Source organism: Nyctibius grandis, chromosome 3 (genome assembly GCF_013368605.1).
Source record: "Nyctibius grandis isolate bNycGra1 chromosome 3, bNycGra1.pri, whole genome shotgun sequence".
NCBI lineage: Eukaryota > Metazoa > Chordata > Aves > Nyctibiiformes > Nyctibiidae > Nyctibius > Nyctibius grandis.
This window is the reverse complement of record NC_090660.1, coordinates 75,869,478-75,896,758: the sequence shown is the minus strand read 5'-3', so window position 1 is coordinate 75,896,758 and position 27,281 is coordinate 75,869,478. Positions and strand designations below refer to the sequence as shown.

The window sequence follows — 27,281 nt, the reverse complement described above, 5'->3', positions numbered from 1 at the left end:
TTAGGAATGTAATCGATAGAGATTTGTTTGTTCTAATGACAGAATGAGGGAAACTGCAAGTTCTCATTGGTTTGTTTCTGATGCACACTTGCTAAAACAAGAGATGTTTTTTGAAGACCTCCTAAAAATCAAAACCTGACAGGTCTAATAATGGCCTTGAAATCAAAGCCTGGGCCTATGGCTAGTCACACAAAAATAATGTGACATTGAAATGTTTTAAATGCATGATTGATTGTGTGGTACAAAGGAACCTTAAAGTCTTTAGCATTCTTGCTTTTTACTAATTTTAGAATTAGTGTGGTTGAAAGACATGAGATACTTATGGTGCCTTTTTATTATTTGTTTTTAAATTCAGAAGTGTAATACAGATTCTGTTCACGCAGGATTTGACTATAATCATAGGAGGAAATCGGGGAAAACCTAATTCTGAATATGTATTTTTGTTTTCAAATTTCTTACTATATAGCAACTTTTCCTTGTATGCCAGACAGTTGCTCTTTATAAGTCACAAAGAGCTTCAACCTTCAACTGCTCGAGGTGGTCTGTATTAGTGCAGCATGCAGGAATAATCTCTGTTTTATTTCATGCCAAAAATTACAGTAATCAGCAGAGCTATTCCCTGAAGAGTCCTTCACACAGGTATAAGGGAACTTGTGCTTATTCCAAGTCACTGAGTTTTATCTAGTTATCAGTAGAAGTCCAATTTGAAAATACTAATTAGTTTTGAAATTAATAATGACCTTTAGACTGAGTGCTCAGATGAGATGCAAGTAGGAGTCAAGAGAAAGTACAGCTCTACATCTGAACACCAGAGCAAAATGTTCGTTAGCTCTGCCGTTCTTTACCTAATTAGTTCTTCAGTATCTTTAGGTCAAAAATTCTAAACCGAACATTTTCCTGAAGCTCAGTTTTACCAGGAAGACCTAAACTTTACCAGGTATTATGATATTTGGACCAGACCCTTTAAAAGTGTGGATTTAGCAAAGATCATGGACTCAGCCCTTGTCCAAGGACTTCCAGTTCACTTCTACAAAGAGCACTTAGTTCATCTTCCTAAATTTTATTTCTCCCTGTGATGTTCAGTCTTCTGAAAGTTACTATATTATTATTTTCTTCCACACGTTTTCAGCACAGGTGAGCAGCTGCCACCAAATAGCTCAGTTTCCAGCAGGACCAATCCTGGCACCCCCTCTTTCTGCTCCCTGATGCCTTTCTCACAGCAGCAGCAGCACGGTCATAACCGCTTGCTCCTGTTGCAGGGGGAGAAGCACTCAGTCCTGCACCTTGTCCCAGGAGAAACCTTCTCCACAGGGAAATCCTGCTACAGCTGCCCCGCTGCAGCCCTCTGGCAGCCGTTTTCTTAAACTGTGTCATCTAGCCCCAGGAGAGGCTTTGCAAAAGCTGTGTTAGAGCATCTTGGCTCTTGCCCTTTGGTTTGTTTTTGCCCCTAAGCCCCCATCAGCTAACCCAACCCAACCCACGCCAACCCCAAAAATAGACACAAAGCCAAAGCTGATGGGTTTGAGGGCTGACATCTGATGTCATTGTAGATCTTTCTTTTTTTTCTCTCATTTCCTTTTGAACAATGAGATAAATTTTGGTCAGCTCTATTTGGAACACGCAGCATATTTGCCCATAAATACTGATACTATTTTATCTTTGTACTTGTTACTGTAATGTAGTTTCTGAAGGTGTACAGTTGCTTTACAGTTTCCATATATTCATGTTGATATTATGTGGTCTCATACTCCTGTTATCTTGTTTCTTTCTGTTCTTCTATTGCAAACGGTGCCACATTTCTTTAAAAAAAGCTGTAAGTGGTAAAAAACATTAAGATTCAAATATATGAGTGCTTCTTAATATGATTTATTCATTACTTATTTCCACCAAATTTTGTATTTAGCATTTGATATGTTTCTTCATAGAGGCAGCAAGGGAGCATTTGACTACATTAAAATTACAAACTTTGCACTCATAATAAATTCAGTATAAATTTTGACATATGCTAAGACTGGATGCAGACAGACAACTTATGTGCTAATTTGCAGCTTGACAAGTTTTGACATGACAAGAGTCTAAATTCTGTTTGCTTTTATACAAATAACCTACTGGAGTCAGTGGAGAAAGTGACACAGATTTTTGACTTGACAACTTTTAACATCAACAAAATTCTCACTCAGGAGTTCTTACTCAACATGTTATATTTCTAATGGCTGTTCTTGTCATTAAATTCAGTGGGCTTTGATTGAAGCAGCGTTCAATTTCTGTATGAAGTGAAAAGCAAATGAAAAAACCCGAACTGTAGTAGGTTAGATATACTTGAACAGAAAATCTGATCTTGGTAGAAGCGCCAAGGAAAAAAAAAACATGTTTAAAATCACACCAACTAATCTGAAAAAATTAAGTCTTGAATAGAGTTATCATCATCTTGTGATGATAATTTGACATCGCTACGGGACTGAATTAAAAGTATTTAAGTGTTTCTTTTAACTACAGTGCTGAATTTCATGGGGGTTTGATATTTGATTTGAGGATAATTACAACATCTATGAATATGTTTTCAATTTAAGTTAATGATGTGCTCTCATTTTTAATCGATTGTTTTATCCCTTCTGAGAATATTGAATGAGTTGTATGTAAGGGATGTTGAGACTCATTGATATCATTGACATAATTTTTTCAGTATGTTTTGTCTGCATCTATTGTAAATACTTCTAAATCACGTAGAAAAATGTTTAGTTAAAAATCTTTTCGTTCTCTTTTCAAACTATAGTATTATTATACCAGCTTAACAAGCGTGGTCCTTGAAGCAGAGAGTTACAGTGGGAGTATGTGATCTGTTTTCCTCCTGTGGAGGGCAAAACTCAGTACTGTTGTTTCAGCAGTGTGACGTGTGTTATTGCGTAGAAAATGTCAAAATAAGACATCAGAATAATTCCAGAATTGCTACATTTTATTGCCGTTTTTCTTTCCTTTATAGTGTTACTATGTAGACCCTGTTTCTTCAGACAGTTTTGTTAAAACAGACCTCAGTTGTGTTTGAGAAAAGTGGGACTGCAGCCCCGGGGCGATGCAGTGAGATGGGGTAAGAGCAGACAGCAAAGATTGCACTCCCAAATATGCACTCTCCCTTCCGCTTAGCAAATGTAGCCAGATGCTAGCAAGCCATTATTGCCAGTCCATCTCAAAGAAAATCAGTTTGTTTTGTTTCAGTTTGCTTTTGTTTCTCACTCATTATTTATAACATTTGTTTGTCATTTTTTGTCATTTTATAGAGCTTCCAAGAGCAGCTGTCAGGATCTTAAGCAACATGACATTCCTTTTTGTGAGTTTGTCATACACAGCTGAGAGTGCCATTGTCACAGCTTTTATTACCTTCATTCCCAAGTTCATCGAGTCACAGTTTGGCATCCCAGCTTCCAATGCCAGCATCTACACTGGTAAGGCATTGCCATGTAGCGTAACACTGAAAGGGCTGGCGTTCTTTGACTAATGAAATGAATCAATGTAGGAAAGAACCAAAAACGTGCTTGTTAGAACAGGTGATTGGATACAGCTTTGTGTATTTGATTAGATATTCAGGCTGTTCTTTGATGTTTGCTATATGTGTTTGGTAAAACATGAACCCATTTATATTGTTAAAGGGCTGGGTTTTTTTGCATAAGCCTAGACAGACATTTTCTAATGTGTTGATGGTCTTCAGGGAGGAAAAATGCAACAGAAACAAGGCAGAAAACCCACAGGCATTATTGCAGTTTGTCTGCCTTAAAAGATCTTTTAAAACTGTTCTTACTTTATGTGAATTTTACTTAGTCTTTGATCTTTAAAATATCCTAATCTTTCTTTTTCCCCAGTGATGAACTGTTTATCTGTCCCATCGTTTAGTTCTCTCTCCCCTCCAGGCTGGTGGTTTTCTCCTTATTTACTTACTAACATTTAGCGCTTAATGATCTAGTCTAGTCAGGAGAGCTCCCCACATCCTCTCCCACCTGTCATTTCAGGTCTGAGACCCCTCTTTTGCAGGTGTGGCATTCCCCTGCTGCCACAGCAATGTACAGCCAACTCCAACTTCTAACAGAGCCACAAACCACAAAATTTTAAGCTTTGTAGCGCTCTGCAGGAGGGAGAGATGGGAACTTCTCTAGGGAAAGGGGCCAAAATGTTGTGCAGAACTGGGACCCATGTTATGCAGATCATCTCCCTTCTCTCCTAGCTGCATCAAAGACACTTGTCTTTAGAGGCATCTTTTTGACTTCTCCATAGCGCTTCCCATATCGAATAGCTGCTAATTGCTAGGCAGGATAGTTCTTTGCTCCCCCATACTTCCAGATATTGCACCTGAGAAGGAGTGATGGAGTGGAGAGTGAATTGTGGGAACAGGAGTGAAGTATGGGGTGAAGCTGCCCAGGAGCAGCAGTCAAGGAAAAGACAGAAAGTCGTAGAAGAAAGAAAGAGAGACAAAGACACAGAGACCTCACGTGGGAATAATTTGTCACCTGCAGTTGGTGGAAGAAAAGCGAGGAGTCTTTCTAGAGTGCGAAGGGGAAACATCAGAGAAGCACCATGTGACGACTTCTGTTTGGGATGAGATTTTCTTCAGGGCATGAAATCCCTGTGTTCTGTATATAAGGAGGAAACATTGATTGATGGGACCGTGATTTTATCTGAAGCTTAGGGTAGCTACACACACATAGGAGTTTTGCTGTAATGAGTCTTGATGGGATTGCTGCTCCGTAACTCACTTGTTCTCAGGATAAACCAGAAACATTCTTGCCAGACAAAATATTCAACAGCCAGTATGTTAGAAGAGGAAAAAATGACATGACCCTACCTAGTGTGTGAAGCTATTAACATCTGTTGTTTTCCCTGTTATAAATTGCTTGATAAAGACTATTATACTGAACCGGAAGAAGAAGATTAAATAGCTCAAGTTGGATGTGCAACACAGACAAGTAAGCACTTCTTGCACAACCCCAGCTCCTGAACTTAGCATTAAAGTCAACAGTTGTTATTAATTTTATAAATTCTTTTTGTAGGAAAAATGGGAAAAGGAAACTTGGAGATTCTGTATTAGATTGCTACTAGCTAGTCTAGTAAAAGACATGCCCAGTTTACAAACTTCTGGTTAGCAAAAGGAGGACTTGCATGTTATTTGTATTACTACATCTATAGTTCATATGTACATCACCAGCTGAGTACATGTGCTTGCTGAATCCCTTTATGTTACTGATGTAGATTTTTTATTGGCCATTTTCCATCTCAATTCATAAGCATGAATTCTTTAATTAAGTCTCAATTTGTTTATATTTTTAAAGAAACCTGGCATTAATCATTAGCAAAAATGCCATGTACCAGACATCATGTCTTGAACTTGTGCAGCTTGTGCTGTAGTCTTGTCTTGTTTGGAGTTTTGTTTTCCATGTGTAGAGCAGGTGGCATTCAGCCTCCAGGCTTTCTCAAGTCCAAAAAAAAGTGAACTTTGACTTTTCGTTACAGGTAGATCTTAGGCAAAACCAGATTAAAATTTCAGGTGCTTTGCTAGCAGATTTACTTGTGAAAAAGAGAGTTACAATTCAAATAATTGTAATTAGAACTGCACACTATATATTATAAAGCACCTCTCTGGTAACTTCTGCTAATATGGTTATAAACCCATTGGATCTACCTTCAGTTCTAGAAAAGATATAGCATGTATCTCAGACAGAATTGGTTTGAAGATCTCCACGGTATTCCCTTTGAAAGTGTAGCCCACTTGGCACATATTGCAGTTTTCCGCTCCCAGGGTATTAGTAGCTGTTAAGATCATCTTTTGCTGCTGTGGAAAGCCTCAAGTGCTGCAGCATCCTGACAACAGCAAAAAGGAAAAAGCTTGAAAATTGCTGACTGCAAGCCAATACTGCCTCGGAGCCCTGTGCCCAGGAGTGTATTTGGCACATGGACAATTCCTGTAAGCCAAACTGTTGTTATAAAATGAAGGAAAGTGCAGCGCAAGAGCTGAGTATCAGATCTTAAGCTTTATTCCTCTAAATGCCTTTGAAAAAGAAGAATGCATGTCCTGATTAGATGTACATGCTTTGCTTTGCCCTAGAAGCTCGCCTGGAAGTGCACTGTAGTAGCTGCATTTCTTTGACAGTACATCCCTTCTGATTTCACATCCCCTGTGGAAAGAGAGGGGCATAAGGATGAAGAGCTTGTACTTAGGGCAAAAGAATCTGTCAGGCTTCCTGACACGTCGGAGGGAGTGAGCGCTTCTTTCTGCTGCCTTCACCACAAACAGCGAAATCTGCTCCTGTCCTTCCAGTTTCTTGCAGAGGGAGCTCTTTTCCATCTGCAGATTCACTTTGCAGGGAGGAATTTGTCCTTATACTTCTTCTGTGTAGGCTTGCCTTTACCTTTCCATCCTCCTAAATGAGAGCGAGCCTTGGCAGGCAGTTTGCTCCTGTTCTTCTCAGTTTTAATGTTCTGATCTTCATGGTGTGGCAGAGGATGGACAAAAACAGCAGCGCAGTATAACTCACTACTGGAAGAACCACTAACCTAATGCCTCGTGAAATATTTACGTGCTCAGTTTTGAGAAGGTACTAGACATAGACACACAGGTGCTCAGTTCTAGTGACTTTTCCAGTATCCATGCCCTCAAGAGGACAAGAAAGAAAAGGTCCAAAAGAAGTTAAGAACTCAAAGCTAAGCTATAAGGTGGAAGGAAGAACAATAAAATACTGAGGTTAATTTATTGTCAGTAAGCCCTTACCTTGGGCTAGAGCCGTAGTTCATATAACTGATGTAGCCACAGATTTGGTCCATGGAATTTGATTCACCTGACAGGGGTGTTTTAGAAGGCATTGCAAGTGATCCCATTCTGCCTTCGATGTGGATGTGGGCTTCTCTGACACAGATTTCATAGAGCAGGGCATGCCTGGTAGACTCAGGTGGCTGAGTTACCATTTTTACCCAGAGAGAACATTTTCAGTGGAAGTGAAAGGATTTGCATTATTTATTTCCCTCGCTCATATTCAGTCATTGAAAGTGAGAGATAGAACAGCTCGAGAGAGATAACAGCTTTGAACTTTGTGAAAATCATTTAATTCTCCTAGAAGGACTTACACATTTAAATTCTGCTTTTATGAGAAAGACTGGTTTTGAGTCTGTGAAGGGTTATTATTAAGAATCTTCCTCATGAAATGACATTTTATTTTATAATGCCATTGGTGATGGCAGTATAATCAAAGTGGCAACTATTTTTACCTCTTATTTTTAAATATAATGACCCCTTCACCTTTAGACAAATTAGCAGAGAAAGAGAATGCTTTGCAATAGTATTAAAGATACTTGAAAGTGATAGTCTTACCAGCTTCTTTAAAAAGAAGACCAACATCTTTAAGAATATGGATTATAAATTTCAGCTCCTCCCTCGATGCAGCTGCCAAAAGTTGTTCAAATTTCATATTTATGTGGCATGCATCTTTATTAGCAAAGACCTTATTTAAAGATATTCTCACATGTCAGTGAGAAGCAAAAGCCAAGGGAAGCTAAGAAGTGCAAGGCATTCGCAGACAGCACCACCTCAGGCCCTGGGAAGTGAGGACAGCCCGGTGACATGTTGCTGAGCTGCCACCTTGTAACAGCAGCAGCAGAGCAACAGAAATTTCATAGGCATATCTTTTGTGTCTTAAACTTACCCTAATACTAATTCTAGTATCTTAATTTCTTTAATTATGTTTGATCAGTTTGCACATGGCTGTGCTGAGATGAATGAGGCTGCTGATGTAGGAAAGTGCTGTTCAGCTTGAGTAGAGTATCCAGAAGGCAGAATTTGCAGCCAGGCTTACGCATGCACTACCAGGTGGGAAGGCTTCTGGGGTCCTGCCTGAGGTTAGCACTTGTGCTTCACTGGAATTAACCATGAGAGTAGGAAGAGGAAGGTTTGTGTCCAAATCTGGATTTCTTCAAATTTTCAGTAATTAAACTGGAGCAATGTGTATCTCTTCTCCCCATTCTAAAATAAATACAAAGCAATGTTTCTGCTTGTAAGCACAATAGGTCTCTTATAGCACTTTGGCTGCTGGTAATATCATAAGGAGGCTTTTATTAATTCTTTGACAACACTCCAGAGATTTGAAAAGTCTGACTCAGTTTGCTAGCAGAGAATCAGACAATGGAGATCTTAGTGCAGCATTTGTAGTCATCTAATTAGGGAATGAAGCCAATATTTATGTTCTATGTCATTTCTATAGGTCCTGTTTTAATGTTGCCTGATTATCTTCCTGGCAGGTGTGATTATTGTCCCAAGTGCTGGCGTTGGTATTGTCCTAGGCGGCTACATTATAAAAAAACTGAAACTTGGTGCGAGAGAGTCTGCAAAGTTGGCTATGATCTGCAGTGGTGTGTCTCTGCTCTGCTTTTCAACTCTCTTCATTGTTGGATGTGAAAGCATTAATCTAGGGGGAATAAATATACCTTACACGACTGGGTAAGTATCTTGGAATCATCTGAGGCAAAAACAGCTTTTTCCAATATGCCTGATAAAGAAATGTAAAAAATGCTGATGGCTGATGTATTGAAGAAGCCACGTGTTCAAATGAGAATTCAGTGAGTATTATGATATAAACACACGCTGTTACTATGTGGCCCTTTGGTTTTGCATCTAGTTTTTAATGAAGCTTATGTAATAACTCACCTTTTCGAGGGATGGGAAAATGCGTTAGAATGGACTTCAGTGATTTTTACAGGAAAATAACAATAGTACCCTCTGTAGATTGTTCAGAGTTTAGTTGGTGTTTCAAAATGTTTTCTGCTGATGAAAATTGTGAAAATACTAAAGGGATTATAAAGATTATTTCTGAATAGGGTTGTTTATTATCACCATAATAGTGTCTTAGGTCTACAGTCCCTATTTGAGAGGAGTCACTTGAGCATGTGCAATCGGCATTAGTGGTGTACACTGCTTCTGAACCCCTTCCTAGCTGTATGAATGCCCTCCAGTGCTTGCTGGATCATCATCAAGACAGGGACTAGATCATAACCATTAAAGGTATATTGAGAATGAAGAAGGCTATCATGAAAAAGAAGGTGTGGATGTACGAAGGTATTGGGAGCGAGGGATTTAGGCTGTGACATTAAGAAATGCATGGAAGAGCATTTTAGAAAAATGAGGGATATTTGGAAGGAAGACAGTGTGATAAAAGTTGTGAGAGGGTGTTTCCGTGGAAGGTAATTCCTCAGAAGCCTGATCATGAGCTTTTATTTTCTTTCTTATTTTGGGGTTTGGAAGACAGTGTAGAAGAATTGCGGAGCAGGAAAAGAGATGATAAAATGGGGAAAAAAAGAACTACAGTGGGGCAGTGAGCAAGCCAAGTGAAAAACAAAGAGGAAAAATGGGAAGCAAGAGAGGAAGAAAATGGGCACTGTTTACACAGAGAATATTTTGTACTGCATGTTGCTGGGTGTTACTACATTGCTGTCAAACCCTAATCCTAGGGCAAGGAGAACCAGCAACTGAAAGTCATGAGCTAATGGAAAGCTGTTTTCCTCCTTTGTATTCTTAATACCTAGAGTTAAAGCTTGGTGCTGAGGGGCTGACTGTAGAGTGGAGTAGCATAGTGATATATCCTTGTCTGAGCGTAGTGGGCTGAAGAAGGAGAGAACAGGGATGGGAAGAGGGTGGAAGGGGCTTTGATTGTCTACCTTCTATTGATGTTTGTGACAGCCTGTGGGCATAGATGAAGAAATGAAGATTATTAGGAATTAAAACATAAATTTCAGATAGCAATTAATTGAACTGTGTGGCAAGTCAAAATGTCCCTGCCTGGCTAATGAGAAGGCTGTAGTTTTCTGTTTGTGAAAAAGTGCTATTTAATTTAAATATATTTCTAAATTGAAGACAAGGCAAACTATTGCTGTGTAACACAACCTTTACACTGGAATTGTAAGAGTATCTAATTATTTTTTTGCAGTAAGTAATAACATTTGTGGTAAATACATAGCATGAATTGAAACAGGCATCTGTTCACAGCTGTTCTGAAAGTCTGCATAGCGTTACTTCTTTACCATCTTCATCTAATTGTTCTTATTGAGAAAAGAGGTGAGAGATGGTAATGGCAAAATTCTCAGAAGTGTTGAGGTGTATCAAATCTTTGAAATCAGTATAAAAATCAGTATGCTTAGAGTGTAATGTCATCAGAAATTGAGAATTACCAGCATGTTATAAAACATGGTTCAGTAGTTTGCAGCCCCAGCCCCATATGATTTTTTAAATGCAGAGATCAAATCCAAATTTATTATCAGAATGATAATAACGAAGCACCACTATGCATGAATTCATCTTGAATATCTGACATGATAAACATTCTCTTAATCCTCATGGTAATCATTTGATAGCTTCAAATAATGTACTTCGTAGGCAACTCTTTAACTCAGACATCAAAGAATGTTATTGTTCATGTAACAAAAAAAGCATGCTTTCATTTTGAGATTTAATAAAACACATACTTCATTCTCTAGTTCCAGTGTAGTGCAGCATGTGGACATCAAAGCCAGTTCAACAGGCTAGATCAAATAGGAGAAGCCGTACAGCTACTTGGTTCAGAGTAAATGTCTTGCATGATGCTCTACCTTAACATGGCTATGCCGGTTCTGATGGCTGAGGTACCTGCGCTGGCAGCAGCCCAGAGATCTCAGCTGCACTGGGCAGTGTAGACATACCCTGCAGGAGAATCTTCTCTGGACAAACATGTTTGATTCTGCTGTTCCTTTGTTTTACATTTAAAAAGTAGGTTTTTTCCCTTTGGTGAACGGATCCATAAACCAGTACAGAGAAGAAGGATAAGCTGGGTTTTAGTTAAGATAGAAGTATGTGCATAGCAGTACTCAGCAAAGTAGGCAATGGTATTTCATAATTCAGTATGTTTCATAACTCAGTGTTTTTCTAACTGTACCAGCTGTGAGGAAGTGTATTGGACCTGGAGGTATGCACAAATTAGAATACATTTGCAAGGATTTTCTTCTGGTTTATGTTGGACACAAGCAGTTTTGCCGTTGTTGTGTGTCATCATCAGTTCTGTTATCAGGAAGGTCAAGGGCACCTCTGTATTATATATCTCAGCATTTTAGAACTTGTTCTTCCGTGCCCCAGCCTTGTCTCTGAAGGCATGTTTGATATTTGAACACATGTCAAACCATGATATGGCATCCCTTCTCTTGCACCATAACCAGCACTGGAATGGGAAATCCTGAATCAGTGAATTGTATCCTTGTCCAGACAGCTTTTGAAAATCTCCAAGGAGGGAGACTCCACAGCCTCTCTGGGCAACCTGTGCCAGTGCTTGGTCACCCTCACAGTGAAAAAGTGTTTCCTGATGTTCAGAGGGAACCTTCTGTGTTTCGGTGTGTGCCCATTGCTTCTGGTCCTGTCACTGGGCACTACTGAAAAGAGCCTGGCTCTGTCCTCTTTGTACCTTCCCTTCAGGTATTTATAGACATTGATAAGATCCCCCCTGTACCTTCTCTTCTCCAGGCTGAACGGTCCCAGCTCTCTCAGCCTTTCCTCAGAGGAGAGATGCTCCAGTCCCTTCAGCACCTTAGGGGCCCTTTGCTGGATTCTCTCCAGTACGTCCATGTCTCTCTTTTACTGGGGAGCCCAGAACTGGACCCAGCACTGCGAGTGTGGCCTCACCAGTGCTGCATAAAAAGGAAATATCAGATATCAGGTGCTTTAGTTGTTTCTAGACCTATCTTTTCCATGTTTTGTGGTATAAGGCAACTATAACAGGCTCCATGGGGAGCTTACTCATAGTGACAGATTCCTGGATTAAGTTCTGTTCCATCTCTCACATTTCTGGTATGTAATGAATCAAAACAGACCCTTTTGATTGCCTTCTACTGTTTTGGTGCAATTAAGGTTTAGTTAAAGCATGCAGTTGACTTACTGAGGCACTTCACATAAAAAAAAAATTCTGTTCTTCCTCTTGTACCACCAGTTTGGGTTTCTGTTATTCTTGTGTCTCTTTCAGTCCAATGAGCCAGTTGGATCCCTTAACTTGAAGGCAGTGACTAATTGGATTAAAACAATAACAACAAAGAAGGAATCCAGCTAACACAGTGAGAGGGTCCCTTGTTTGACAGCTACACAAAAATTGCATCATTGCTGCCATTCCAGCTGCTTGCCAACAAGGAGACTGCAGATCTCTGCCATCCAGAATGTCCTTCAATACCAAACCAAAAATATTGCTATCAGATTAATATAATCCTTTTTATCATATAGCTCAGTATTAAGATTATAGAAATTATGCGGTGAGAGGTTATCTCCTTTCCTTCGTATTTCCTTGGTCCTGTAGGTTACTACAGCGATCTCAATAAATATGAATAAAACCATGTGCAAACCAATTCTTTGTTTAGATGTTACCAAAATATAGTCAGGCACTGTTGTTTCTTTAAACTGCATTTCATTTAGATTGTAGCCTCATGGGAAGAGGGTCCACCTTTTTTTTCCAGTATGTGTGCATTGACTGCCAGCACAATGAAGTTTCAGTCCAAGCCTGGGTATCTGAAATAACAGGTCACAGATCTAAAAACTCCAGGCAACAAATCTCATCTTATACTTTCCCTTTTCTTACTCCTATACCACAAACCTTACACAGAGTAATAGTTGGAGAGGAGAACAAGATCTAGAAAAAAAAATGTTAGGAACTAGAGTCCCTTTTATTGTTAGTCACATCTAATAAAGGTCTCCTCTTTATTAGCTTTACCAGCATCGTGTCATGGAGACACAGAACAGTCTCCCTGAGAAGTGAACAAATGCAATTTGTCAGATGGGATTCTGGGTTTTGTCCCAGCACATATGTTTAGCAAACTTGCAGTTGAATCTTATTAATGAAAGGTCATTGTTTGGAATCAAAAGACTAGTTGAGGAAATGCTGTCGTCTGAGGCTGGTTTCTCGTGGTGCGGTCGTGCGTGACGGTTCCTTGGCAGCTCAGGTGGAGCAGTGCTGTGAGTTGACAGTGTCTGCACCCGCTGAAACAAGCCAGGCAGCTGTTTCTCAGCTGTCCCATGTGTCTCAAGCAGTGAGTGCATTGAAACTAATCTTCTTTTCCCACATGCCAGCTCACGAGCAGGATTTACTGGCTTCGGTGCAATTTCAGTAAGAGCCTGCTCTTTCTGACTGATGCAGGTAAATCTGTGATGTGCTGTGCAGTAATTCAGGGATCAATACTCTGTTTTCCTTTTTGGAGAGCAGGCAACCTCCCAGTGTCAGAAGGCAGGATTAGCAGAGTACTTTAGTTCCACTTATTGCTGGAAAAATATGTACCTTCAAGAAAAAATGATCCGCTCCTGGGAGAAGTGTTCATAGAAATCTGTTATAATATGAGCTATATGGTAGATCACATATGATGAAAATGGGGTTACATAGATATATGTCAGTAGAGATTTCATGTCCTCGGCATCTGAATGACTTCATCTTTCTTTCGTTTCCCATCATTGAAAGAGGAGTGAACAACGATTGAACAATGAAGGTTATAAAGATGAAAGCGTGAACCTCTTACAGCTGTCTGATAATGAGCTTTTGGAAACAGAGATAGATGAATTTGTGTATCGCTTGTTCTTGAAAGGATGAAAAAAAAATCTCTTTGCATTCAAAACATTTGCTGTAAACAACAAAAAAATCGCCCAAATAAACCTTAGAATCATAGAATCATAGAATTGTTTGGTTGGAAAGGGCCTTTAAGATCATCAAGTCCAACCGTTAACCCAGCACTGCCAAGTCCACCCCTAAACCATATCCCTAAGCACCACATCTACTTATCTTTTAAATACCTCCAGGGATGGTGACTCCACCACTTCCCTGGGCAGCCTATTCCACTGCTTGATAACCCTTTCAGTGAAGAAATTTTTCCTGATATCCAATCTAAACCTCCCCTGGCACAACTTGAGGCCATTTCCTCTTGTCTTATCGCTTGTTACTTGGGAGAAGAGACTTAACACCCACCTTGCTACAACCTCCTTTCAGGTAATTGTAGAGAGTGATAAGGTCTCCCCTGAGCCTTCTTTTCTCCAGACTAAACAAGCCCAATTCCCTCAGCTACTCCTCTTAAGACTCGTTCTCCAGACCCTTCACCAGTTTCATTGTCCTTCTTTGGACTCTTTCCAGCACCTCAATGTCTTTCTTGTAGTGAGGGACCCAAAACTGAACACAGTATTTGAGGTGTGGCCTCACCAGTGCCCAGTACAGGGGGGCGATCACTTCCCTAGTCCTGCTGGCCACACCATTTCTGATAGAAGCCAGGATGCTCTTGGCCTTCTTGGCCACCTGGGCACACTGCCAGCTCATATTCAGCTGGCTATCGATCAACACCCCCAGGTCCTTTTCCACCAGGCAGCTTTCCAGCCACTCTTCCCCAAACCTGTAGCGTTGCGTGGGGTTAGTGCAGGACCTGACACTTGGCCTTGTTGAACCTCATACAGTTGGCCTCGGCCCATCGATCCAGCCTGTCCAGATCTCTCTGCAGGCCCTTCCTACCCTCAAGCAGATCAACACTCTGGCCCAACTTGGTGTCCTCTGCGAACTTACTGAGGGTGCACTTGATCCCCTCGTCCAGATCATTGATAAAGATATTGAACAGAACTGGCCCCAATACTGAGCCCTGGGGAACACCACTTGTGACTGGCCGCCAACTGGATTTAACTCCATTCATCACAACTCTTTGGGCCCGGCCATCCAGCCAGTTTTTTAGCCAGAGAAGCTTATGCCCATCCAAGCCATGAGCAGCCAGTTTCTCCAGGAGATGCTGTGGGAGACTGTGTCAAAGGCTTTACTAAAGTCCAGATACACAACATCCACAGCCTTTCCCTCATCCTGTAAGCAGGTCATCTTGTCATAGAAAGAGATCAGGTTACTCAAGCAGGACCTGCCTTTTGTAAACTTGTGCTGACTGGGCCTGATCGCCTGGTTGTCTTGTATGTGCCCCGTGATTGCACTCAAGATGATCTGCTCCATAACCTTCCCTGGCACTGAGGTCAGACTGACAGGTCTGTAGTTCCCCGGATCCTCCTTCCGGCCCTTCTTGCAGATGGGCATCACATTTGCTAATTTCCAGTCACCTGGAACCTCCCCAGTTAGCCAGGACTGCTAATAAATGATGGAAACCTTAGAGTGATTTGCTGAGGTACAAAAGGTGATGAAAGCTGGAGAGACACAGCTTGCAGTAGCTTGTTATTAATTTGAGCATATTTGCTTTTCATATCTGTAAACTTAAGGCTTCTTTCGGAGCAAACAAAAAAATGCATTTGAGATCAAATTATCACAGTGGTCTCAGTTGAGTTTCCAGTTTCATGCTTCTCATTTCTTGCATGCCTGATTTCATTCACCTTTATTTTTAAGCTGATTTCCTAACCGCTGTGTCATGGTAATGTTCAGCAGTGCAGCTGAAGCGAGATAGCTACGTAAGCGGAGCAAGCCAGGGAGCGGGCGCTCTTGCCTCTGGAACAACATGACCCGTCTGCTGCTGAGAAGGGTTTTACATGGTGGAGGGGTAGAGGTCAGAAGAACACAGAAGTTTCACAGGGCCCACCTGAGGTTGGAGAAGGGAACCCGACCTGTGCCTTTCCCTGCAGCCTGGGCTGTCCCCAGTCCTGTCCGTGTGCAGGGTGGCAGAGCCCTGCTGGCAGCCAGGATGTGGGCATGGGGGTCTCCCAGGCAGGCTGGGGAGCCCCTGCTTACCCCAAGTATTCAGGCATCTGGGACATCCAGCTCAGCAGGCTGCTGAGGAGCTTGCGAAACGCCAAAAACGCAGCCTCTCTTCTTGGTGTGAAAAACTTCTGTCACCTTGCTGCTGAAATTGATATGTTCCTGAGGAATGTTTTGATGATTTAGTGTTTTCCATCGGAGAAAAGGTTCTGTTGAGACATTACTGGAAAAGTCTGCCTGTTGCTATGTGACCTGTTGCGGCATATTGCTTTTTGGAATCCAGCGTGATCTAATAAGACAAGTTTCAGCTGACAGCTGAGAAGGTGACAGAGCCAGTATCAGTCCTGGATATTTAATTTCCTGCTCAAGCTGCAACTTGTTTCTAAAACTGTGCTTTGTTTGTTTATGGCGCAAGAAAGAAAACACTCAGAAAGGCTTTGGTTAACATCCAACTAGACCATAAAGTGTAAAGTAACTCCAAGAGCTAAATTTGTGATGGTGATTTGTGTGATCAGTAGACAGTCAATAAATATTTCAGAGCTACTTAGTAACATTTGATCGGCTGCAAAAGTGCCCAGCTGGAAAGACAAGCATATTTAGCAAAAGCAAATAGTGGTGTATAAATACGTTAAAAATAAGTCAAGTGGAAGCCACTAAGCAGCAGTCGTACTGCTTAGTGTCACTAATGACAGGAGGTGAGGTGACGGATGACACGGGTGACAGTCACTGTGTGTAGAGGGGCTCCTGAGCCGAGTCTCTGACCTATTCAGATGTAGAAGGTGGGAGCAGAAGAACATCCCTTGTGGTCCATGGGGTAGCTGGGATGCAGTAAGTCTGATGTTTACCTTTACAGTGGTCTTGCCCATGCATTACAGATGTGAAGGCAAGCAAACAGCAGTCCTCATGGGGGTCTGCAACCATGGCAGTCTCTGAGCATGTGTACAGGATCTTGGGGATGCAGTCACAAACCCAATCCAGATTCCTGTTCAGCTCCTGCCTGGCTGAGGAGGTGCTAAAGTTCCCTGGATATCTACTGATCAGATTAGAGCAGAGATACTTGAGCTAGTTTTAAACAGCAGTGGCCTCTCTGTGGCACCATTGAGCAATACTGAGAGCAGGGCAAACAAGGCAGCACAGTTAATTCAGTATTACCCTGCAGTGCCCACTGTGGCGAGGTTGTGCATACCAACATTCCCAAGGCAAGATTTTTGCTTACAGCGCATGTACAAATACTCGTGCCCCAACAGAGCTCAGTACTTCGTTCATGTTTAAAATCTATCTGGTTTTGTGGATTCTGCAGGGTTCAAACTGGCATTTGTTTTCAGAATTCAGGTCTTCTGGATTGGACTGCACGCAGACCACAGGCAGTGTCAGCATAGCACCTGCAGCTCCGCTTACCACTCAGGCGTGAGAAGGCAAAGGGCACATTCTTCTCCTGGAGTTGGGGATTTTCATACATATATTCTAGCCTCTGGAAAAGGCCTTTAAATTTCGATCCTGCAGCCTCTCCTCTTTGTCACATTCAGCCTTACGTAGATTGCTTCAATATTCTTTGGAAGCTGAGTTTCCATACCTAATCAGTGAACTACTGGATAAACGATGCAATGGAGGACACTACGCTTCCATTTGTGAAAAAAATGTCAGCTAGTTTAAAAGTATCATCCAGGAAGAGGAAGGAGGGATGGTCTTGTGTCATGGAGCTAGGCAGATCCAGCCTCTTGGGATAGGATCCAGAAGCTGTGCCCCTCTGTGGATTGAGGCCAGAGTGACTGTAATCTGTGAAACACTGGTGAAAGGTGGCACATGGAGTATTCAAAGTAACCTTTCAAACTATGCTAATGACATACCAAGGGGTTCTGGTACCACTGTAATAAAACCCACGAGAAAAAAAAATATTCAGAAGTGCGTTCTCAAAGCACCACCTTTCTTCACTGTTCAGCTACCATGCACCCTTGCTATAAAGAGTCACAAAACCATGCTGATGACAGACTGCATGGCCCTTTCTTCTGAGCTAAACTAGGTCTCCTGCCATTGTGGCCACTGTGGAGAAGGTAGAAAAATGCATTGACTGAAGAGTGACTTTGGGACATGTTTGAAATACGTGAATTCTTTCCAAAACCCAGATTAAGCATATTTTGGACTCTTCAATTTCAGGGATTAGTGCAGATTACCCATTCTCAAGGACTACTGAAGTTAAATAAGCAATTGTTTGTATTTTGGCCAGAGTTCTCCAAGTGACCAAGCATAGACTCTTGTGTGCTTTTAGGGAGCCAGGTAGGTGCAGGTGTTGAAGCTGCTGTGACTCAAAGATAAGAAGAAAGCATTTGAAGTATGTCCAAATCCACAAGGGTTGTATGTGTGTTTCCCACTGATACACACTTTATTAGCATTGGCCGCTATGTTTAACAGTTACTGTGGAGAAGAACTGCCCGATAGTGTGTTTTTGCTAGGAAGTCAGGAAATTGTTTGCTACAAAAGGAGGTGAGTTGCTCACCTTATGTGTGGTAGCCTCTACCCAGCAATTTAGTCAGAGAGAATCTGACCCTCAACTCCTGGTGTCCCTGAGAGCACCACAATCACTGTACAAATGGATGGTTGGTACAAGGAAAGAGAAAGGTGAAAAAATGAGGAACAGATAGAGATACAGAAGAAGAAAAAAAGAATAAGCAAAAAAGGAACCTAACTTTAAAACCTTCTGAAAGGAGATTTCCCGTGGAAGAAATGGCTTTGGTCCTGGTCCCTGCTCCAGGTTTTGCTTATAGATTAGGCAGTAAAGAGTCATTGATGAGGCGACATGAACATTCAGCTTCAGCAGGAAGGATGGAAAGCACCATTCTGGAGCTTGCTGATAAGAACACCATCAAGGAGATGTAGGTTTGAACCCCCTCAGGTTGTGGAGGACCTGGAACCCCAGTGTTTCCACCTCAGGCAACTGCAGAGCCAATGGAGAAGAGGAAGCCTCCTCCTCCACTTCAGAAGAGATCTGTTATAAATCCATGAAGTATGGTGTTTCTGGAGAAGGCTATCAGCACAAAGGGGCAGCTTTTTGCTCCGTGCATAGGAACTCACTGAGCTGTCTGGAGTGGGCACCAGAATTCCTATACAGTGTCAGGGTGCAGAGCGCGTGCCCCCGCTTCTAGGAGCTTGGTCACCTGAGTTAAGGAGTTCAGCTGGCTGAGGCCAGGGTCAGCTCCGTCACTGGTAAGAGCTGTTGTGAAGAAAGCTGGAGGCGAGGACCTGCCCCTCGTTTCTCCTGGACTTGCTGTGTGATCACTGGACTGATCATTGTGATCATTGTCTCCAGACCCAATTCTGATCTGGTCTTGCCATCACTCTCGGCTCCCATCTCACGTTTCCTGGCCACAGTGCCAACCAGAAAGTCATTGGAGGGAGGTCAGGCCCTCACTTCCATGTTCTGAGTTTTTGGAGATCTTAGAGGTGCCAGCTGTCTTTATTCCTTACAGAACCTGCCTTTCTGACTTTGGCACCTGGAAGGACTGAAAATGTTTAGGTATTGCAAATTACAACCCATAAAGCGTGTGGTTTGAAACTGTCCCTCTATCTTCAGACAAACTTGTGTATCGCAATACTGAATATTGCAGTGCCTAGCATTTGGATACCTTCAGACACAAAATAGCATTTACCAGCCTAGAGTGCAGCTGTGACAGAAAGTAAGACTTCCATTTAAGAGTAAACCCCAGAAAAAGAAAGCCATTTAAGCATCCCAGGAAATGATAGATTGCGGTGCTTGCAAACATAATAAAATGGGGGTTTTCCTAAGTAACAAGAGAATCTTCAGGTGAAAACGTTGATATCAGCTGCTTTTTCAGTTTTCAGTGGTTTGGAATAGCCTTATTCAGTGAAGAGGGAGTGCGGGTGCAGAATTCAGGAACCGTGATTTCTTTAGACAGAAAGGTATTTAGGAAATAAGAGCTAGGCTCCCTAGCCTCAGCCAACCCTATCACTTGGAAATAGATTGGTATGAATAAGGTCATTCAGGTAATTTTTTCATCGGCTTAATGCATTATTCATGTTGCTGGCAGTATTTTAAACTAGATGAAATTCCAAATGAGATGCAGAAAATTGAACCGGCAATAAACCACACTGCAAACTCTTGCTTTTCCACTTATTAAATTAATTTAGCAACCTGTAACAAGACAGAGAGCATGGCAAGTGTAGTAAAAGTAGGTATAAATGTAATATGGGCTGTTTAAATGTTCATGCTTGTTATAATTTGGCTGCGTAATGACAGCAGAAAATAACTTACATTTCAAGGTGTGTCTGCATATATATCTAAGCAGAACAGTTATTTTTGTTTTGGTACCTGAGCTAACATGTTCAGTAGTAGCATGGACAAAAGGTAATACTTCATGCCTATACCTCCAGGTACCTTCTGGCATAATGCCTTCAGGTAATACTAGATGTGATTAAATTAGATTAGTTAATATTAGATGTGGTTTATTTAATTGTAACTATAAGATTTCAGTAGAGCTTGCAAATATTTTCATGTTGGCCACAGGAATACCTTAAGTTTATTTTTTCAGGAGCATTCATGTGTTCAGAGTTTAGAAGCAAAGTAATAGAAGTCGGGGCTGTCAGGTAAATCTAGTAAGAGCCAGATTCAAAACAAACAACAGCTCATGTAACAGACTGAGGACTGTGGAATAATCCTTGATGTTGGATATTGTAGATGCAAAAAATTTAATCTCAATGGGAAAAGTACAGGGGAAAAAAAATAGGGTTTGTTAACTAAAAAAACACATCAGACTCAGAAAATATTTTGGGCTGAGACTCATTAGAGGGCAAGAGAATATTTTTCTGGGGGAATTTACTTGCTCTGTTCTTGCTTTTCTTGGGGCTACTATTAGAAACAGGATATTGGTGAAGAGGCAACCATGGTCTCAACAGCCACTTTCATGTGTTTCTAAGATTTTCATAGAAAATGTACACATATAAAAATAAGTTTTCAATTAGTCTTTAGCCAGCCAAGGAAAAAAAGCAATGCTACAAAACTTATCTGAGCAATCCCAGTAACTGAAAGGGCCAAAGGTAGTATGGTAACTCTTTATAAACTACTCTGAGGTTTTCAAGAAAATATACCCATTAAAAGTAAATGGCTTTTCAGACCAGTTATTTGTCAGAAAAATATAATATGATCATCAACTACTTCCTCGTTAATGAGGAGCTTCTAGTTAATAGAGATTGACACCTTACATCCTCTGATGTTAGCTCTATATACACTGGGTCCAGTTAATGCCAGTCTGTTTTTAATTTGGGAACAAAGTAGTATCCATTTTCTCTAACTCTTTCATTTTAACTCTCTCTGTTTCTCTATAATCAGAATTTGTATATACAGTTATGTAGGGGTTTTTACTATTCTTTTCTTTCAGTGAGGTTGCCTTTGTGCCTGCTAACGTTTTTCCTCCTTTGTTTTGTACTCCAAGCCCTTACCCTACCCAGGAATGTTTAAAGTCCAGTGTCACCTTGGGCTTTCCTTCAGGGAGTAGCTGGGTGTCTCCTCCAGGGCTTGTGCTTGAAGCTGGGCATTTTTAAGTGACCTGAGGGTTGTTGTGGGCAAGGCTGAAGTGATATGGTACATAAGACAGGAGTTGGTTAATTTGGTGACTGTGTGACTTGGTCAACCTGAGTCAAAACTTGTCATGGTGACAGCCGGCGGTCAGTTGTAACCAGAGTTGGTTTCTTTCTACTGGTAGCAAAAAGCACCATTTGATCAGTGGGTTTTTTTTCCCCTATCATCTTCTGATGAACAGCCTGTGATCTTACAGATACGTACACTGCTAGTACTAAGGCCTTTGTCATTTCTGGATTGAGCTGCAATGGTACAACTGATATGGTAAAATAGAGCCACAGTGGGATTATATGTTTATAAAATCTCAGTTCCAACCATGAGTTGCACACTGGCATTCAGTGGTTCGTACTGGCTGCCCCTTGGCAGCTCAGGATATCAGATATTGGTTCTTAGGAGTTTGTCTTGCTTTGGGACTCCCAGCACCCAGGGCAGCACCGTTTGGGGGAACCAAAACTGCTTCTGAATGACCTGTTCTCTCCAGACAGGGCCCAGACATGCCATGCAGAAGTGTTAGCTGGAGGAGAGGCTGCATCAGGAGAGACTTGTAGCTGTCCCAGTGCAGTGCTTCGTTTGTGCCTTGTTACATGAGCCACTGAGCAGACATGAGTGCCATGAGCTGCTGCCTTGGTTGGAGTCCCTTTGCGCATTCACCTCGTGGTGAGGACATGCCCAGGCTGGCGTGGAGCTTGCCAGTGAAGAGTTGATGCAGTTCCCTGCTGTGGCAGTTGAGATCTGTTCAACCTCCTGTTTGGAGCAGCCCTGATAGATAGTGAAGAGCCTGCTTTTTGGTGTGTGCATGTCCTTCAGCTTTGAAATTCCCTTTAGTTCCTGCTGAGCATGTGGTCAGACCCTTCTGGGGAGGACCTAGAAAGTTGGGCTTTGGCAAGATGTTGGGGAATGGCCCAGGGAAGCGGAGTAGCAGTTCTTTTACAGACATTTAGTAAAAGCGCAGCACCCCTCCAGATCTGGAGAGCTTCCAGTAGATTTCAGATATACATATAAATAATACAAGCATTAAGTTTTCTGAACAGTTGTTGGTATGGGGGAAGAGATGCCTATTAGCTCACATAGCGCTTACATCTCATCACTGAGCCCTTCACTACTAATCAACAACAAATTGCTGCAGCTTAGGATAGACGTATAAAATAGTGGTGTCTTAACTCTTAAAGGAAAAAAAAACCAGGGGAAAAATACAACTGTTACCTGGGCAAATAAGATACAAGTTTTAAACTTTGGTATTGTTTTTGTATTGTGTGTTTAGTTGATGTCAGGGTTGCCTTGGGTGTTCTATATTGTTTAAATCAGGTACTTAACCTAGAGTTAATGCAGTCTTTCTCAGATAATCAACTCTCAGTTCCAGAGTTAATGAGCAGGATGTTTTCTCCCTCTGAACAGCAGGATATCTGTGCTTGCTCTACTACATGTTCTTTTTCCTTTCTTCAGTCCCACTCTTGCCATGGCCCACAGGAATCTGACTGGGAGCTGTAATGTTAACTGTGGATGTAAAATTCATGAGTACGAGCCTGTCTGTGGATCAGATGGAATAACATATTTTAATCCTTGCCTAGCTGGCTGCATCAATGGTGGAAACCATAGCACAGGGGTAAGTGCTTCACCCACCCACCTATATACAACCCGCGAGTAGCCCCTTGGGACTGACGCAGATCGAAGACTGCTCTGTTTCTAGAGCAAGCATCCCCCCTCTAAGCTTCAGAGAAGTTGCTCTGCAGCTGACTTTTGCACGAGTCTCTCCATGTTTTGCAAGGCTGGTAACACTACTTTTGCATGGGCCCACCCCGCTTCCTTTCAGTTATGTACAAATTCGAGGCACAAGTTCATCTGTACCAAGTGAATCCTCCAGCCGAGTGAGTGTGAAGTGCCACAGGGTAGGGAGGGTTGGTGTTTCCAGTACAGACTCTGAAGTCCCCGATGGCAGTGGCCTGCATGTTTGCTGTTCCTGCAGGACTTGGAGAGGGGACCTTGAATCAGTGTCATCTAATTCAGCTTTCTGCTAACATAGGCAGCCAGGTCATGCTGTCATTCTGCAAGCTCATCAGTGTTACTCCTAGAGCAGTTTTGGTGTTTTTTTCACCTCCCTCTCTGAATGGAAGGAAGAACTTAACTCTTCAGGTAGTTGGAAGTGTTTTAAACTGCTGTTTAAATTTAGTTATGGCCTGTTTAAAGTCTTTGGTGTTTGTGCCAGCCTTGTCATTTTGCATAAGTAGCTGTTGCACCTGCACCAGTGTATTGATAGGTCTTTTGTTTGTACGGCTAGGTAAAGACTGCCTGTGTATTCTGCTCTTGTAAAATAGTTTGGCCATTCTTATAGCCTTTCTTTAAACCTCTTCCAGGCTAAATGAAGTGACTGTCATTGAACTCAAGTAACCAGAACTTAAAGGATATTAATAATCCACTTTCTTTCTTGGAAATACTTTGCCTGTTACAGCCCAGTCTTCCAGGTATGCTGGACTGGGGAAGGGCATCCTGTTGATAAAATTACACCATGGAAGTTTGGCAGTTTCCAGGACTGGGCACAAGAAAACAGTTGAAAAGTAGAATCAGACCTAAATATCAACAGGGCATTAGAGCTGTGCTTGTTTCATACAAAAAACAAACTCTTAAATTCTTCTGTTACAGAACTGTCCTTTAAAAAAGGATAATTAAGGAAGACAGGAATAATGTAAACATTGATTTTCTCAGGACTTGATTGTGCTTTCCAGAAAGCTTATTTATAATGTATCAGTCTCCTGATTTGCAGTGCTCAGCCAGCCTGTGAAGCAGGAGGGTGTTCGGTGCAGCACTGTGCTTTCTCAGGGTGACTGGATAATGCTCTGAAAATGCAGGTTCATACATAGATGACACTGAGAACAGATTAGTTTCCTTTATAGAGTTTTTTTTTCAGAGTATCTTGCTGTTTTTCAGTAGAAAATTGCTTTGGCCCAACTGGAAAAGCCTGTGATGTGAGCCTGTGGTTAACTTGCAGTGTCTGTATAAATCTATTTGTACTTTGCTGGATTGACACATAGGTTTGATCTTTGCTACATTTCACCTGACATCAAACTGGCACTATTATTTCGTTTAGTAGAGAGATACTTTGGGAGTATGTGCTCTTCACTACAGATTTTGAAACATACTATATCCTGTTACAATTTAAGAAAAGATCCTTGATGGCCTGAAGTTTTAACTTGGTAGCTAATGCTGAAAAGAATAGGGCTGACATTGGTAGGAAAATTCATTTCTTCATTAAATAATGCTTTATGTAGGGTACTTCTAAAAACAACAAATGTAAGCTTGTGCCACTGTATAGCACACAAAATGTTGCTAAGCTGTAACATTTGGATTTAAGTTTAGAACATACAGTGCTTTCAAAAGTAGCCATTTAAAAATTGAAAGTAGAAGAAAAAGATGCCGGTGTACAGTTCATACCTGTTTTATATATATATTCCTATACTGTAGCATTTCTGTTGTGTCATGCCTGTCTCATTTAGTACACAGACTTGGTTTCTCTAGTGATGAACCAAGATTGTGTATTAAAGAGGACTGCTTTCTTAGGATGCCTATTTGGCATTTGCACTTGGAAGCGATAAGGAGATTAAGGTGAGGGACTGTAGGAAGAAAGCAGATACTCATGTGATATTAGGCAGTGGAATGCTGCCTTGGGAAACTGGATTCTGTCATTGCCTTCATTCCTAAGCAATGTTGGGAAAGTCACTTAAACAAAACTTCTCCCAGTTGGTCATTAATCTTGTATTCTTTGTATTCTGGATGATGGACATGAGCAATAACCAGAAATGCCATTTGTAGAAGCACTGAGTGCCTAAATCTGTATCTGAAGGCATGAAAAGTTACATTTAGAATATATTAAATTGTATATAATGGAAAATGTTCCGAAAAAAGGAACCCAATTGTCTCAAATTAGTCACCTACATTTTTGAAACTTTTGATCTGTTTCAGTTACTTAGCTACAAAATAGAGATAATATCAGTGCCTCATCTCATAACTGTTTTGAAGATAAAGTACTCCTTTTTGAAAGAGTTAAGCTATAATGGTGAGTGTGATGATAGAAAAATCCATATGAAATACAAGTCATTCTGTCTTTGTAGTGGAATATGTTTAGTGTGAGGAAAAAAGTACCTGGAGCCACATTTTGAAAATGGGAGGTAAAATACTGGATAAATTGATGTGTTATTAAGATGCGCAGCTAAATTCCATTGGAAAAAAATGTGAGGCTATGTCATAGCATGAACACATAGAAAGGTATACATTAAAGTTGACAAGCAACCATAATTTGGATATTTCCTGATGTCCAAGTGCTTAAATTTGCAGCCTTAAGATGGTCTTGTACCTTCTGTGCATGTGTGGTCCTAGGTTTTGTGAATGCAAACATTGAAACCAAAAACTCCTTCCTGTAACATCACATTGATCCTGACCTGTTTCTTCTCTAGTGTCAGAGTATTCTAATCTGCTGCACACCCCTGTGTCATTAGATTAGTTGACAACAGTAGCAGAATAGATGTGACGGGGCTATTTCTGATCCAGCTCTTCCTCACCTTGCTCAAATCATGGTCCCCTTTGCCTATGAAATGCCACTTCTTTATTCAGTCTCTTCATCCTAATTTCAGCCACTTTGTCCATTCAGGAATCCCTCAAGTCCTCCAGTCTCACTGTTTAAGTCTCTGCTTTCCCCTTATTCTCTGGTTTTGCTCCTGTCCACATCCCACCTACACACCCACATCCAGCTGGAAGGTCTTGGGCTCCAAGCATGAAGTGCAGCTTGTTGCTCTTTAGCCGAATCTGAGTAGACTTCCATTGAGATGGCAGAAGACACCCCTGAATATGAAAGTCAACAGCCTGCCAAATTCCAGAATATGGCATTGTCAGTGCTGCTTAAAGAGTGTTTCCTCACAGTTTTTGTAATACAATAGAAACAATCTTTTTCTCCAGCCTCCCTGTCAGGCATGATTTCATGCAGATTTTTCCAAAAATGTTACAGAATTCTTTTTAAACTCAGCCTAAATAAAACAATGGAAAGGCAATCTCATCATGGAGAGTCCTGGCCAGCTTTAAAAATACTTGGAGTGGTAACTTTGCTTGTACTTGGGGTAATGATGCTAGAGGCAGAAGATTCCTGGTTGAGAAGTACCATGGGACTGTCATACCATGTCTCTGCGCAATGTCTTTCTCACACAGGTTTTTCATGTGGAAATGTTCTTTTTCACACTCCCCAGGTAAGAAATTACACAGAATGTGCCTGTGTCCAGAGTCGCCAGGTGATCACTCCGCCGACGGTGGGCCAGCGCAGTCAGCTCCGGCTGGTTATTGTCAAAACCTACCTGAATGAGAACGGCTACGCTGTTTCTGGGAAGTGCGATCGAACCTGCAACACGCTTATCCCCTTCCTGATATTTCTCTTCATCGTTACGCTTATAACAGCATGTGCCCAGCCATCAGCAATCATAGTGACACTCAGGTGAGAACTCAGTTTTTTTAAGTATTTTTGCTGTGCCCGCTATCACCAGTGCCTTGTGTCAGAAGAGGCTGGGGCGATGCAGCCAAACTCCTTCAAGCTTATGTATCCCTAAAAAGTGAATAGAGTAGGGCTGACATGGATAGGGTGGAACTTGCTTGTATTTAGAATGTGTAACATGGTAAGCCACTTTAGGAAACATGAAGTGCCCAGCAATTTCCAGGTGCTACAAAGAGAGAACAAGTAAAAGCATCATGTAAGAAAATGATTACTCCTGAAGAAATTTTCAGCCTTCTTAGAGCAATGGTTTGGATTTTCAAATGCAAATGAAAAAAAGTTAACATTTAAAACTATCCTTTTCTCTTTCTTAAAATTGTTCATTCCTGCCACATGCCTGTTTTTGAATCTTTCCTTTTTTTCTTCACAAGGATTTCTACTGTAGTAGTGTTGTCACTGTGGTCATTTAAGGACAGAGAACAACACAGTCTTTGTAGGGAAAGGTAGTGTCATTTATTTGTCCATTTGAAAAAAAGTGTTCAGGTTT

At 41.4% G+C, this 27,281-nt stretch overlaps 1 protein-coding gene across 1 annotated transcript in view; it reads left to right on the top strand.

The window, feature by feature from the left end:
* Positions 1-27,281, top strand: part of SLCO5A1 (solute carrier organic anion transporter family member 5A1) — an 86,524-nt gene that overhangs the window by 47,597 nt on the left and 11,646 nt on the right. Inside the window, exons 4-7 of the mRNA XM_068396079.1 lie at positions 3,276-3,440; positions 8,272-8,470; positions 22,714-22,873; positions 26,499-26,740. Of these exons, the coding sequence (XP_068252180.1) occupies positions 3,276-3,440; positions 8,272-8,470; positions 22,714-22,873; positions 26,499-26,740 (766 nt within the window). The remainder of the gene's footprint in view (positions 1-3,275; positions 3,441-8,271; positions 8,471-22,713; positions 22,874-26,498; positions 26,741-27,281) is intronic.